The sequence below is a fragment of the Vipera berus genome, assembly GCF_964194415.1.
Source record: "Vipera berus genome assembly, chromosome: 6".
Lineage (NCBI taxonomy): Eukaryota > Metazoa > Chordata > Lepidosauria > Squamata > Viperidae > Vipera > Vipera berus.
In genome coordinates this window covers 79,714,211-79,726,606 of record NC_138208.1, presented here as the reverse complement: position 1 = coordinate 79,726,606, position 12,396 = coordinate 79,714,211, and the positions used below count along the sequence as shown (strand labels likewise).

Here is a 12,396-nt window from a genome sequence, read left to right as displayed (position 1 = left end):
CTCCAGCCATCTCTCGCTCAGGCTTGTGCGGCGCTGCCACCAGTTCAGCTCATTCCCCTCCCCCACTACCACTTTTCTAGGATGGTCACGTACCACCTGCTAGGTGCCAATGTACCGCAGGTGGTACCCGTACCACTGGTTGAAAGGTCTTGTTCTAGGCCAACCCCCTGCTCAAGCAGGAAACCCTATAACCATTTCAGACAAATGGTTGTCCAATCTCTTCTTAAAAACTTCCAGAATTGGAGCACCCACCACTTCTGGAGGCAGGTCGTTCCACTGATTAATTGTTCTCGCTGTCAAGAAATTTCTCCTTAGTTCTAGCTTGGATCTCTTCTTGATTAGTTTCCATCCATTGCTTCTTGTCTTGCCTTCAGGTGCTTTGGAAAATAGGGTGAAACCCCCCCCCTCTTTTTCAGGGAGCCTCTTTGATATTGAGCCCACTGTACAGGCTTGTAAAGCCTCATGGCTGACTGTTTGGCTTGAGTTGTATGTTTTTGTGCGAGTTTTGGAAGTGGAGGGATGTCACAAAGGAAATTTCTCCCCTCAGCTACAGATTATCCTTCAACAAAATTCAGGAGATCATCTCAACAACATTCTACAGAAGCTTCAGATGTGACCCAGTCTCATCACTCTTTACCGTTGTGAACGTGGGAGAGGAGCACAGAAACTTCGAAAATGTGCTCTAATGAAGCTGAATACATTTTATTATTGAGAATTAAAGCTTCAATGAGAATGTGCTACTTTTTGTTTCCTTGGAGAATGGTTTTACTCAGCTTAGCTTCTTTTTTCTCCACCACCAGCCCTCCCAATTACTTTGACATCTCTCCTTTTGGAAGATGTCTGTTCCTAAATATTGCAGCTTTACCGAAGGGAAAAGTGTTGTTTGGTTCTTCCCAGCAAATTCTTCCTCCTTGACCTACGCAAAAGAGAATGAAAGAGAAAGGGCTTCCTTTTTAAAAATTCAATTCTGGGTTTTAATCCTTAATTAGCAACATCATTTTGATTAAATAAGACTCCAGAGAATTAAGGCTGAAGATACATCTAAATGGTTGCTCCGGAGAATTTAAGGTACTGCAGTCCTAGTAATTCAGGAGAAGGTGGGTTATTTAATCAAAGTGACATTTCCTAGCGTTGATTACAAAAGAAAAGATTAATTTTTTTCTAAAATAAATCCTTGAGGTAATCTGAGCAGAGTTTTGTAGAAGTTTAGGCTAGTTGAAGAAAGTCAAGTGAGAAAATGAATTTCTAGGATGGATGGGAAGGAAGGAAGGAAGGAAGGAAGGAAGGAAGGAAGGAAGGAAGGAAGGAAGGAAGGAAGGAAGGAAGGAAGGAAGGAAAATACTGTTGTAATACAGATAGTCCTTGATTTATGACCACACTTGGGACTAGAACCTTTGTTGCTAAGCAATGCAATTGTTGTGAGTTCTGCTCAATTTTATAGCCTTTTTGCAGTGGTCATTAAACACATCTCACAAAGAAAAGGCAGTTTCCCCCACTGACTTTGCTTGTTGGAAGCATTTTGTGAAGGTCGCAAGTGGCAATCATGCAACCCCAGGATGCAGCAACTGTCATAAATACATGCCAGTTGCCAAGGTCCCAAAATACGACCACATAATTTGCAGGGACGCTCTTAAGAATCATAAGTGCAAGGACCAGCACCTTCATCACTTTGAACAGTCGTTAATTGAGTGGTCATAAGTTGAGGACTACCTGTATTTTGTTTTTCTTTTGGTGCTTTGAGTCAGTGTTGGCCCTGAGTGACTGCTGGGATTTTTCAGAAATGGTTTGCTATTGCTTCTTCTTCCTAGGTTTAAGAGACAGTAAGTGGCTCAAGGTCGCTCAGCTGGTTTTGTGCCTAAATTGGGACCAGAACTCCTGGTCTCTGGATAGCTAACCTGGTACCTTAATCACTAGACCAAACTGTCTCCCTTCATAGTAATAGAACTAACCAAATACAACTACATCTTTCCCCCCGCCCCCGTCCCTGTAAGTTTGCCGTCTGAAGTAATCTACTCCCTGACTCCACAGTGGCTGATTTGCATTTCTTAGATTATGATTCAAAAAGGAGGGTCCCCCAACATCTTCTCTGTGACTCCTGGAACCTCTCAGTTGAGGTCTCTTCTGCATTTTGGAAGGTATTTTAGATGCTTCCATGACCTATCTTGGACTTCCCAAACGACCCTACCCAAGTGGTCCCGCCCCCTTAGCTGTGGTGCCGCAGTGGTTAGAATGCAGTACGGCAGGCTAACTCACTGCTCACTCCAGGAGTTCGATTCTGAACTGGCTCAAGGTTGGCTCAGCCTTCCATCCTTCCGAGGTCAGTAAAATGAGGACCCAGATTGTTGGGGGCAATATGCTGACTCTGTAAACTGCTTAGAGAGGGCTGTAAAGCACCGTGAAGCAGTATATACGTCTAAGGCAGGGGTAGGCAACCTTGGCTCTTTGATGACTCGTGGACTTCAACTCCCAGGATTCCTGAGTCAACATGGCTGGCTCAGGAATTCTGGGAGTTGAAGTCCACAAGTCATCAAAGAGCCAAGGTTGCCTACCCCTGGTCTAAGGGCTATCGCTAAGTGCTATTCTCCTTCCATTATTCCCCTGAAGCTGGTATGTGGGAGGCATCTTGCCCTAAACGTGGAGACAGCATATGGACTCCAAGGCTGTTAGCTTCGGATAGGCCTACCCTCCATGAAAGTATAAAAACCCCTTTTAAAGCCATCCCCATTACTTGGCCATAAGTATGTCTTGGGTAATGAATTCCACAGATTAATTATAGGCTGTGTTGAGAAGTATTTCACCTAAATCTATTTCCAGTCAGCTTCATTGGCCATAAATGATGTAGGTTTATTTAGGGAAGACCATCTCTCTGCAAACCATTTACAGAGGTTTGTAATCCTTCCTGGGAGCTGATTAAAGTTGAAAACATATAGCAGCCAAGGAAAGGAGAGCAGAGGAAGGGCGAAAAAGCACCAGTTCAGAAATCTTTTCTTAAAGGGCTATTTCTTATGATGGCATGTTGGAAGGCCCCAGTCTCTCACAAGGGCCAACTTGTTCGAACAAGCCGGCCTGGCCTGATGGGTGATGGGTTTAGATTTTAATATTGTTTTAATGTATTTTAATTTATTGTTCTTAGCTTCTGGGCACCTGTTTAATCTTTTTTAATGTTTGTATTCTTGCATTTTTATATGTTTGCCCTGTTCACCGCCCTGAGTCCTTCGGGAGAAGGGCGGTATACAAATAAAATAATAATAATAATAATAATAATTATTATTATTATTATTATTATTATTATTATTATTATTATTATTATTATTATTATTATTCATACCCCGATCTATTGAAATCTAGGTTGTTTGTGTCTAACTAGGGAGGTTTTTAAAAAGTGGTAGAGGTAGTCCTTATAACCACAACTGAGTCCAACATTTCTCTTGGTATGCAAGGCAGGCGTTAAATGAGTTTTGCCCCATTTTATGACCATGTTACGTCACATCACATGAAGGCATGTTTTGTTTAAACATGATTCAGTGAACAAATCCCCCAACGGGTCAGGTTGGATGATGGACTCCTCAGCGTGTTTGGGACTTCTGAACAGTTGTTTCTGGGTTTTTAGATTGAATACATTATTATTTTTGGAGAGCTACCCAGAGCTGTCAGCAACTTATAAATGGTGGCACAGTGGCTGGCTACCTACAACACATGAAGTGAATACAAAATTAATGTAATATGCTTGATGTTTTATATGTTTGATGGAAACTAATCAAGGAGAGAAGCAACCTAGAACTAAGGAGGAATTTCTCGACAGGTAGCCAGTGGAACAACTTGCCTCCAGAAGTTGTAGGTGCTCCATCACTGGAGACTTTTAAGAAGAGACTGGACAGCCACTTGTCTGGAATGGCATAGGGTTTCCTGCCTGAGCAGGGGGTTGGACTAGAAGACCTCCAAGGTCCCTTGCAACTCTGTTATTCTGTTATATTTTGTTAAAACCCCATCCCACAGGGTAGCTTAGTGCAATCTGTGAATCTATCCATTGTGTATTTTTTTCTCTCCCCCTCCTTTAATCACTGGCACCTTCGGCCTCTTTTTTTTCTTTCTTGGAGGGGTGAGAGGGAGGAGTGAGGAAGATCCAGCCTATGTTTAAAAAATGTATAATTGCCTTGAGTTTTGAGGGCCCCTGCACTGCAAGGCACTATTAATCTAACTTCTTGTCTTTTGAGGTCCCTATTCTGGGTATACCTTAATTGCTCACAGCTTCACTTGGAGACATCATTATTCCCTTCTAACCAAGCAACAACCAGATAATAGCTGGGATATGAATATATATGATATTAATTGAAACAAAAGAAACAGGAGTGGATCAGATGTTTAGCTAGCGGGAAGTCAACAGTTCTGAAAAAGGTACACTTTGTGTAAGTTGCTTGTTTGCTTCCTCAAGCTGGTATCCTATAGAGATTCCTTATGGACTACCTTAACAAATGGATTTCTGTGTGTGTGTGTGTTTAATCATGTAACATTACAACTATTAGATTGCAAATTGGTAGTACATAAACTGAAAATCAGTACAAATCAGCTGCAATTGAATACATAAGTTGAGCACATTCTTGTTAAAAGTTGTTCCATTTTGGGGGTTTTTTCCTGTTACATGTGTAACAATTCTATATTTTAATGCTTATCTTGAGCTACTCATTGCCCATTAATCTGTAAGCAGAAATGTACAGTGAGTTAACAAATCCCTATCTTTGTCAGATTGAAAGTTTGAGCCAATTAATCCATAATCTGAGAGTGAGAAGCTGTGATTCCTCATATAATAGTACATAAATCTGCCCTATATGTATCTCACACCTCTGGGAAAATCTGGAGTTGCATTTACAGGTAACCTGAGCAGGCCCCCAAAGAGTGATAACTCAAGAGTAGGACATAATCTATGCATGCAGATGGACTTAGATTCAACGTATGACTTCTTCAGGTAAAACTGGGAAGTGCCCTTATCTGAAACGTTGTGCTTTTTGCCAGTTAATGGGAACAGCACTAAGGTACACAATTGCAATTCTTCATAAAGTAGATTTCCAGTGGCCTAGCCACTCTACAGATTTATATTGCGCCATTATTTCTTCTGTGTGTGCTGCCCCGCTTCCCCCCCCCACACACACACACATAGACACACGTATAGCAAGAGTTCTACAGGTGTTTATTCAAGCCCCCCCAAACAGGTCCTCAGATGCAGCCAGTGGTGAGATTCAGCCAGTTTGCACCATTTTGGGAGAACCGGTAGCTAATTTTTTTGTTGCCCAGGCCCAGAATGGACTTCCGGAAGTGGCATCCACACAGAGAACCGGTTGTTCACATATTTGAATCCCACCACTGGATGCAGCCCTTCACCAGAGGCGAGGTTACCTCCTCTCAAGTAGTCTAGCTGTAGCAAGTAGTCTGCCTTCTCCTCTCTGTCCTACGTGTCCTTGGATGAGGAGGTATGGACTACACCTTCCCCTCATTGCTAATAGGTGGCAGCTGCTCCTGGCCCTCTCCTGGCGCATCCTGGCCAACTTGCTGCACCTCTGGCTAGTGTAGGGACCCACTTCAACTAACCAGCCAAGAAAGCAGAACTCTTGAAACAGGCGTTGTCTCAAAAGGCTATTTTTTTTATTAGGGGGTCAGTGACAATAGGGAAGTCAAGGTGAGATCTGGGGGAAAACCCGTGCAAACGGTACAGTTAAGCTAACAAAATTCCTCCTCCCTCCAAAGTCATAATGTCCATCTGAAATCCAGCCAATCCACTGGTGGCACGAAGTGTGGCCGGCTGACACAGTTGGCACGCATCTCAAGGTCTTCTCCAGCTTTCGTTTCTCTGCAACCGTCTCCCTGACAAGGGAGACACATTCCTTTCTCAAGATGATAGAGGCAGGAGAGGGAAAGTAGAAAGCGAAAGTTATCCCAAGCGAAAGCGTGCTCGCCCCGCCCCCAGCAGAATGGCAGGCCCCGAAATTAGAATAACTATGCAAGGGAAACAATGAGGATTTGGGGGACCTGACAGCTAGCCTGGTTCAGCCACAACCTGTCACTTATCCGATTGACCCAACTGAGGCTGCTCCTTCGGCTAGCACTCTCTGAGCCCCAGCCTGGGCCATCGCTTGGCTTTCCTCTGCCAACTCAAACTCATTCTCCTCTTCAGAACCCACGTCCAGAGAGTGGTCCAGTGGTGGATCCACAACACTGTGTGGGCTACATGATACCTGTAGATTGAGGCTCAGTATATTTGCTGAATGCTAGTTGATGAAAAGCAACAGAATGTATTTTATTTATCTGTTTGTTTATCAAATTTCTATATGCCCGGCACACTTAGGTTGACTCTGGGAGGTTTACAGATAGGACAGTAACATAATATAAAAGCAATAGTTGAAAACAAGTTTGAAATCCAAATTCAAACTAGGTTAAAAGGGACAATTGCAAAGTTAAAAGGCAGAGGGAGCACCTTCAGCCCACAGCCACGCCGAGGGTTTGCATAGCATGCTTGGACCTCCAGACCAGTTGGCAGAGGCAGGTCTTAACACTCTTTCAGGAGACCGGGAACAATGGGGGCTGCTTGCCTCTGGGGTGCAAGCTGTCCCATAAGGTTGAGGCAACAGCAGAGAAGGATCTCCTCCTATTGCCTTGATTCACATTCTGGTTGTCTAATAGGGACCCAAAACAATCTAAAGAAGGATAAAATCATTGAGGGGGTCCTTGGTGCTCTCCGAGCCTGGTTGTTTTCTTGCAGGTGTTTCATAACCCAAACTAGGTAACATCATCAGTGCTAGCAAATGTTCGCAAGGAGACAGCCAAACTCAGAGAGCACCAAGGACCCTTCATTTCAACCCTGAGCTACAAATACTCTCCTTTCTTGATAAAATCATTCTTGGGGCATGTGGTAGTGATCTTATTGGAGAGAATCTCAGGTTCCAGCATTCAGATATCCCACGGCCACTCTTGACACCCACTAAAAGATTCTCAGCAGTTCTCTCCTCCAAGACTTACTTGAAGGGCTGTCCCAGAAAAGAGGGGGGTCGACTTGTTCCCCATAGCACCAGAGGGCAGGACTAAGAAGCAATGGGTAGAAGCTCTTCAGAGGAAGATCCAATCTGGAAAGGGGAGGAATTTCCTAACAGTGAGAAATGATTAATTAAGGAAACAGCTTGCCTTCCAGAATTGTGGTTGCCCCATAAAGGTAAAGGTTTTTCCCTGTCCAGTTGTGCCTGATTCTAGGAGATGGTGTTCATCTCCGTTTCCTAGCTGAGGAAGCCAGTAGTGTCTGAAAGACATCCCCGTTGTTATGTGGCCAGCATGACTATATGCCAAGGCGCACGGAATACTGTTTAAACATGGTTCAGTGAACGAACCTCAACGGGTCAGGTTGGATGATGGACTCCTCGGTGTGTTTGGGACTTCTGAACAGTTGTTTTTTGGGCTTTTAGATTGAATACATTGTTACTTTCAGTGAGCTACCTTCCCACCAAAGTGGTACCTATTTATCTACTTGCATTTGCCTGCTTTCAGACTGCTAGGTTGGCAGGAACTGGGATAAGTAATGGAAGCTTACACCATCCTGCTGTGCTCAGGTCTGGAACCCAGGCTGTCAGCCTCCCAGCTGACAATCCCAACATCTTTAACCGCCAAGCCATCATGTCCTCCTGGGACAGTGGAGGGATTCAGACGGTTTGCACCAGTTCGGCAGGACCGGTAGCTAATGTTTTGTTGCCCAGGCCCAGCAGAATGGACTTCTGGAAGCAACGTCCACACAGAGAACCGGTTGTTCACATATTTGAATCCCACCACTGCCCTGGGAGTTCAATTGGTGGGCATTTTGAAGTAAAGAACGCTCAACTATTTGCCCAGAATGGAATAAGGATTCCTGCCTTGAGCTGGGGGTTAGACTAGAAGACCTCCAAGGTCGCTTCCAGCCCTATGATTTTATTTCTGTTTCAAAAAGCACTCCAGTTGGATCTATCATTATTCCATTCTTCAACTGCTGCCCGTATTCTCTTTGGCCCATTAGGCAGTTATATGGCTCTGACTGAGTCACTGCCATTCTGCTCTAACAAGATGAAAGATAGTTTAGTTCAGTGTTAATACCCACTGGGGGATTCCCCCAGTCTCTCGTCTTCCAGCATACAAAGATTCTGTCTTGACCTCTGGAGTCCCTTAAATGCTTTTGATCTAAAATTACTGGTTGTTTTTTTTTTAAAAAAAAAAACACTTTTGAATTATGTCTGTCATTGTGAGAAGAAAAAAAAATCCAACAGAGGTCTAATGAAGGCCGTCTGGCAAAACTCCTTGGTGAAGAAATTGTCATGTGAAAATCCTAGTGGGCTTGCTCCCACCAGGATAGACTAGGTAATCCTCGACTTACGACTACAATTAAGCCCAAGGTTTCTTTTTCTAAGGAAGACAGTTGTTCAGTGAGTTTTGCCCCCATTTTATGATCTTTCTTGCCACAGCTGCTAAGTCAATCGCTGAAGTTGTTAAATTAGTAACACGGTTGTTAAGCGAATCTGGTTTCCATAATAAATAATAATAATAATAATAATAATAATAATAATAATAATAATAATAATAATAATAATAATAATAATAATAATAATAATAAAGTTGGAAGGGATCTTGGAGGTCATCTAGTCCAACCCCCTGCTCAGGCAGGAAACCTTATACCATTTCAGGCAAATGGCTGTCCAGTCTCTTCTTAAAAACCTCCAGTGTTGGAGCATTGACCACTTCTGGAGGCAGGTTGTTCCACTGGTTAATTCAGGAAATTTCTCCTTAGTTCTAGGTTGCTTCTCTCCTTGATTAGTTTCCCTCCGTTGCTCCTTGTCCTGCCTTTGCTTGTGAGAAGGTCACAAAAAGTGATCACATGACCACAGGATCCTGCAGAGCATTGGCCTGGGTTTATCCCATTCAGGCTGGCACTGTGACTTCCATTGGAAAAGGCACCAGTTTCTTCTCACAAATAAAAGTTCTTTTTCATCTGTCTCTAAAAATAATGATTGCTGCCTATTTCCCTTTACAGGTTTTATTGGTTGATCAACCTCAGTTCAGCCTTTGTCTTCATCAGCATCTCGTACATCCAGCAGTCAGTGGCCCAAAACCTGGGCTTTCTTATTCCGTTTGTTTCTGTCCTTATGGGACTGATCACAATTCACATGGCACGTAGTGAAATGATTTATCAGCCCCCCAGAGGTAAGCAGTTACATTATATGGTTGATTTAATCGAGTGGGGAGAACTGTTCTGTTCCAGCCTACGACCAGCCCTGTTTGTGTGACAGGGACAACCCCTTTTTCCTTTTGACAAATTAATAGGCTGGGGAAAAACCAACCCAAATTTATTTCCTATTCCAAAATTATAAAGTCTTTCAAACAAAAAAGCAGCAGAATATTTTCTTCAATAAATGATTCAAAACATCTAACTAGAGTCAACAAACAAGAGTCAAACAGAAGAACAGACCAGGATTCTCTTTGAATGTCTATGAACGGTTGCCTTCAGCAACCAGCACTGCCCACACCTTCCTCTTTTATTATCTGTCCCCAGATGTGGCTTCTCAATGCCTTCTCCTCTTTTCACTGAGTTGCCTCATTGATTTTCGCTGCTCTGCTCTGCTGGATTGCCTTCTGCTTCTAGCGTCTCTGAACAGATTCAGCTGTGAGTCTTCTGAGTTCGACACCTTCTCCTCACACAGCTGAGCCTCATGAGGAACACGACTGGAGGGGCCAGGCTGAGAGTCCTGCAGTGCATCAGAGCCTCCCTCTGACACCAAAGGCTCTCCAAACCCCTCCTCCTCCTCCTCCTCCTCAGATTCCTCAGATTCAGCTGCTGGGAGCACAGGCTGACACTGAATCACAACATGAACATTTTAACATTGGCCATTTAATATTGTCCAGTAAGGATTCTCTTAACACGTAAAGCTTCACATATAGGCCACAGTTACATCGACTTTGACTAGGATATACAGGTAGTCCTCGGCTTACAACAGTTCAAGCAGCCCTAGACTGATCTGAAGGTGCACAAACACCCCAGTCAGGTCAGACCCGATTTGTACTTGAATGGAAGATTGTATTTCAAGTCTGTAACTTAGAATGAGGTATTGAAAACAATACCACTGAAGAAAACAGTGGCAAACTACTTCCACAGTGTGGCTGCCTTCCAAAATTTCATGGATGTGTCTGTGTAGATATCAGCAGCTGACTTTGAATTGAGGGCGTTTCATTTTTTCCCCCAGACCAAATCTGATGCCCTCCAATTCTAAACATCTAGACATCTCAGTCAGCGAGGCCATTATTGAGAAATTCTGAATCACAAGGTTTCCGTCTTTGCAATCAAGAATATGACAATTTTAGGAGTTTAGCAATGAAGGCATCCTTGGCAAGAGTTTTGGAAGTGGTTTGCTCTTGCTTGCTTTTTCCTGAGGTTGAGAAAGAAGGACTGGCCCCAAGTCATCCAGCTGACTTTGTGCCTAAGGCAGGACTAGAACTCGGGGTCTCTGTCTTTTTAATCAGGTGCCTTTTAGCACTACCCAAACCCTAACTCTGAAAGAGAGTGATTGGGATTCCAGGGTTATGAGAGAAGTCGTGTTTTGGCTAAATTATCCCAGATTTTACTCCAAACCAATCTTCTCTGGATTGCATTAATTTTCCCAATAGATGGATATGTTTTTTTGTTCCTTGGGGATGCTTTTTGTCTCTTTTCACACCCCCTGACCAATTGTTCAAGCAGCGCTACTCCTGTTTCTAAATAGCTAAAGTTATCACCTTGTTCTAGCTTCTTCCAATAAGATGATCTGGCTAGAATTTTCTCTCAAGCCAATAATTCAAGTCCATCAGTGACCTTAAAGAAATTACCGAGTTCTATTTTAAAGAGGTCTTTTATTTTTCACATGTGGGACCAGCATATGTCAAGCAAGGATTTCATTTGCATGTCTTTGTTCGGCTATAATTTTGACAATTGGCAGTTGACCAAAGATTGAGATAGGGATGGGGAGAATCATCTAGAGAGCCATCTAGCCTTTTAAACTACTGTAATTAAGTAGCATAGATTAACTCAAGGTCAGAGGAGAACAGAGGAGCCAAAGATTTAAAGGGAGAAAAGGTACAAAGGTAGGAAAGGAATATAGCTTATAAAACATACTTTAGTCAGCTCCTGTAGTTTTGTTCCAAAATTCCAGGATATATTACGTCCACGTTTGGAGATACATACATATAATGTATTTTTTATTACAGATAGTCCTTGGCTTAACGTCCACTTAGGAGTCTTTCCCCATGCTACCTATGACCAGAATTCAAAGTTTCAATGGCCACCCCTCCCGTCCCTGCCCCCCCCCCGTTTATGGCCTGTGATAACATCACTGAGATTCACAAATGATTTTTGTCAGAAACTAGCATTGACATTTTTCCAGTAAAAAATGCCCATTGTGAACAATGGATTCACTTAATGACCACAGTGACTCATTTAAAGATGGCTGCAAAAAGGGTCTAAAATCGGGCATACTCACATGATGACCTTCTTAATGACCCGCATGATTGACAACTGTAGTTCCAGGCTGAGTTATGGTTGTAAGTCAAGGACTTCCTGCAAACTCCAGCAAAGACCAAAATACGCATGGAGCACAATAGTGAAAATATGATTGCCCCTTTTCTTGACCAGACAGGACCCTACATATTTGCAGTCATTTTTTCAGCTGAAATGAGTGCTAAGGTTTTATTAGGTAAAGGCTGACATGACACCTGAGCATGAAAGGAACCTCTTATCAAGGTGAAAAATTTAAGGCTCCTTAACTCTATGCATTCTCCAAAATCCTTGAGTATACTGCATTGCGTATTGATCTAATTTTCGTTTCCCAAACAAATGTCCTAAGCCAGCCTGAGGTTTTCCTTCAATGTTCTGACTTTGTCAGACTTTGCGGCACAGGTCTCTAAACTAGGACGTGCCATTAAAATAGGGGTATTTAGGCAAAGTACATAAACGCGTATTTTTGAGAACAGCATGCAAAAGAAGATAGGGAAAAAGCATGCAAAAATTGCATTTCTTGGACAATTTTCACGTATTACAGAAATTTTAAAAATGCACCCGCAAAAGCATGGGGTGAAACAAACTTAAGACGGTCAAAATAAGAACTGGAAAGAACATTAATTTAATGGATATGTGGATCTTTAGCCACAAAGGTTGTTGGACAGCCTAAGGAACCAGAGGCACCCCGGCCTGGAATTCTTCCAATTTATACTTGGAATCAAGTGACCTAAGAAAATCAATTCCAGAATCCTGTTAGACTTTTACTCATTTAAGCACTTGGTCTGCCACCCTCATTATCTGCAATGTCACTAAGAATCCCTTATATCAATTATCAACTTTTTCCTCTTGCTATTTGTCTCCTACACTGT

General features: G+C 42.9%; 1 protein-coding gene across 1 annotated transcript in view; it reads left to right on the top strand.

Moving 5' to 3' along the window:
* SLC15A5 (solute carrier family 15 member 5) overlaps positions 1 to 12,396 on the top strand; it is a gene marked incomplete at both ends in the record, with an annotated part of 46,127 nt that overhangs the window by 7,337 nt on the left and 26,394 nt on the right. The window contains one exon of the mRNA XM_081330664.1: positions 9,035 to 9,204. Within this exon, the coding sequence (XP_081186790.1) occupies positions 9,035 to 9,204 (170 nt within the window). The remainder of the gene's footprint in view (positions 1 to 9,034; positions 9,205 to 12,396) is intronic.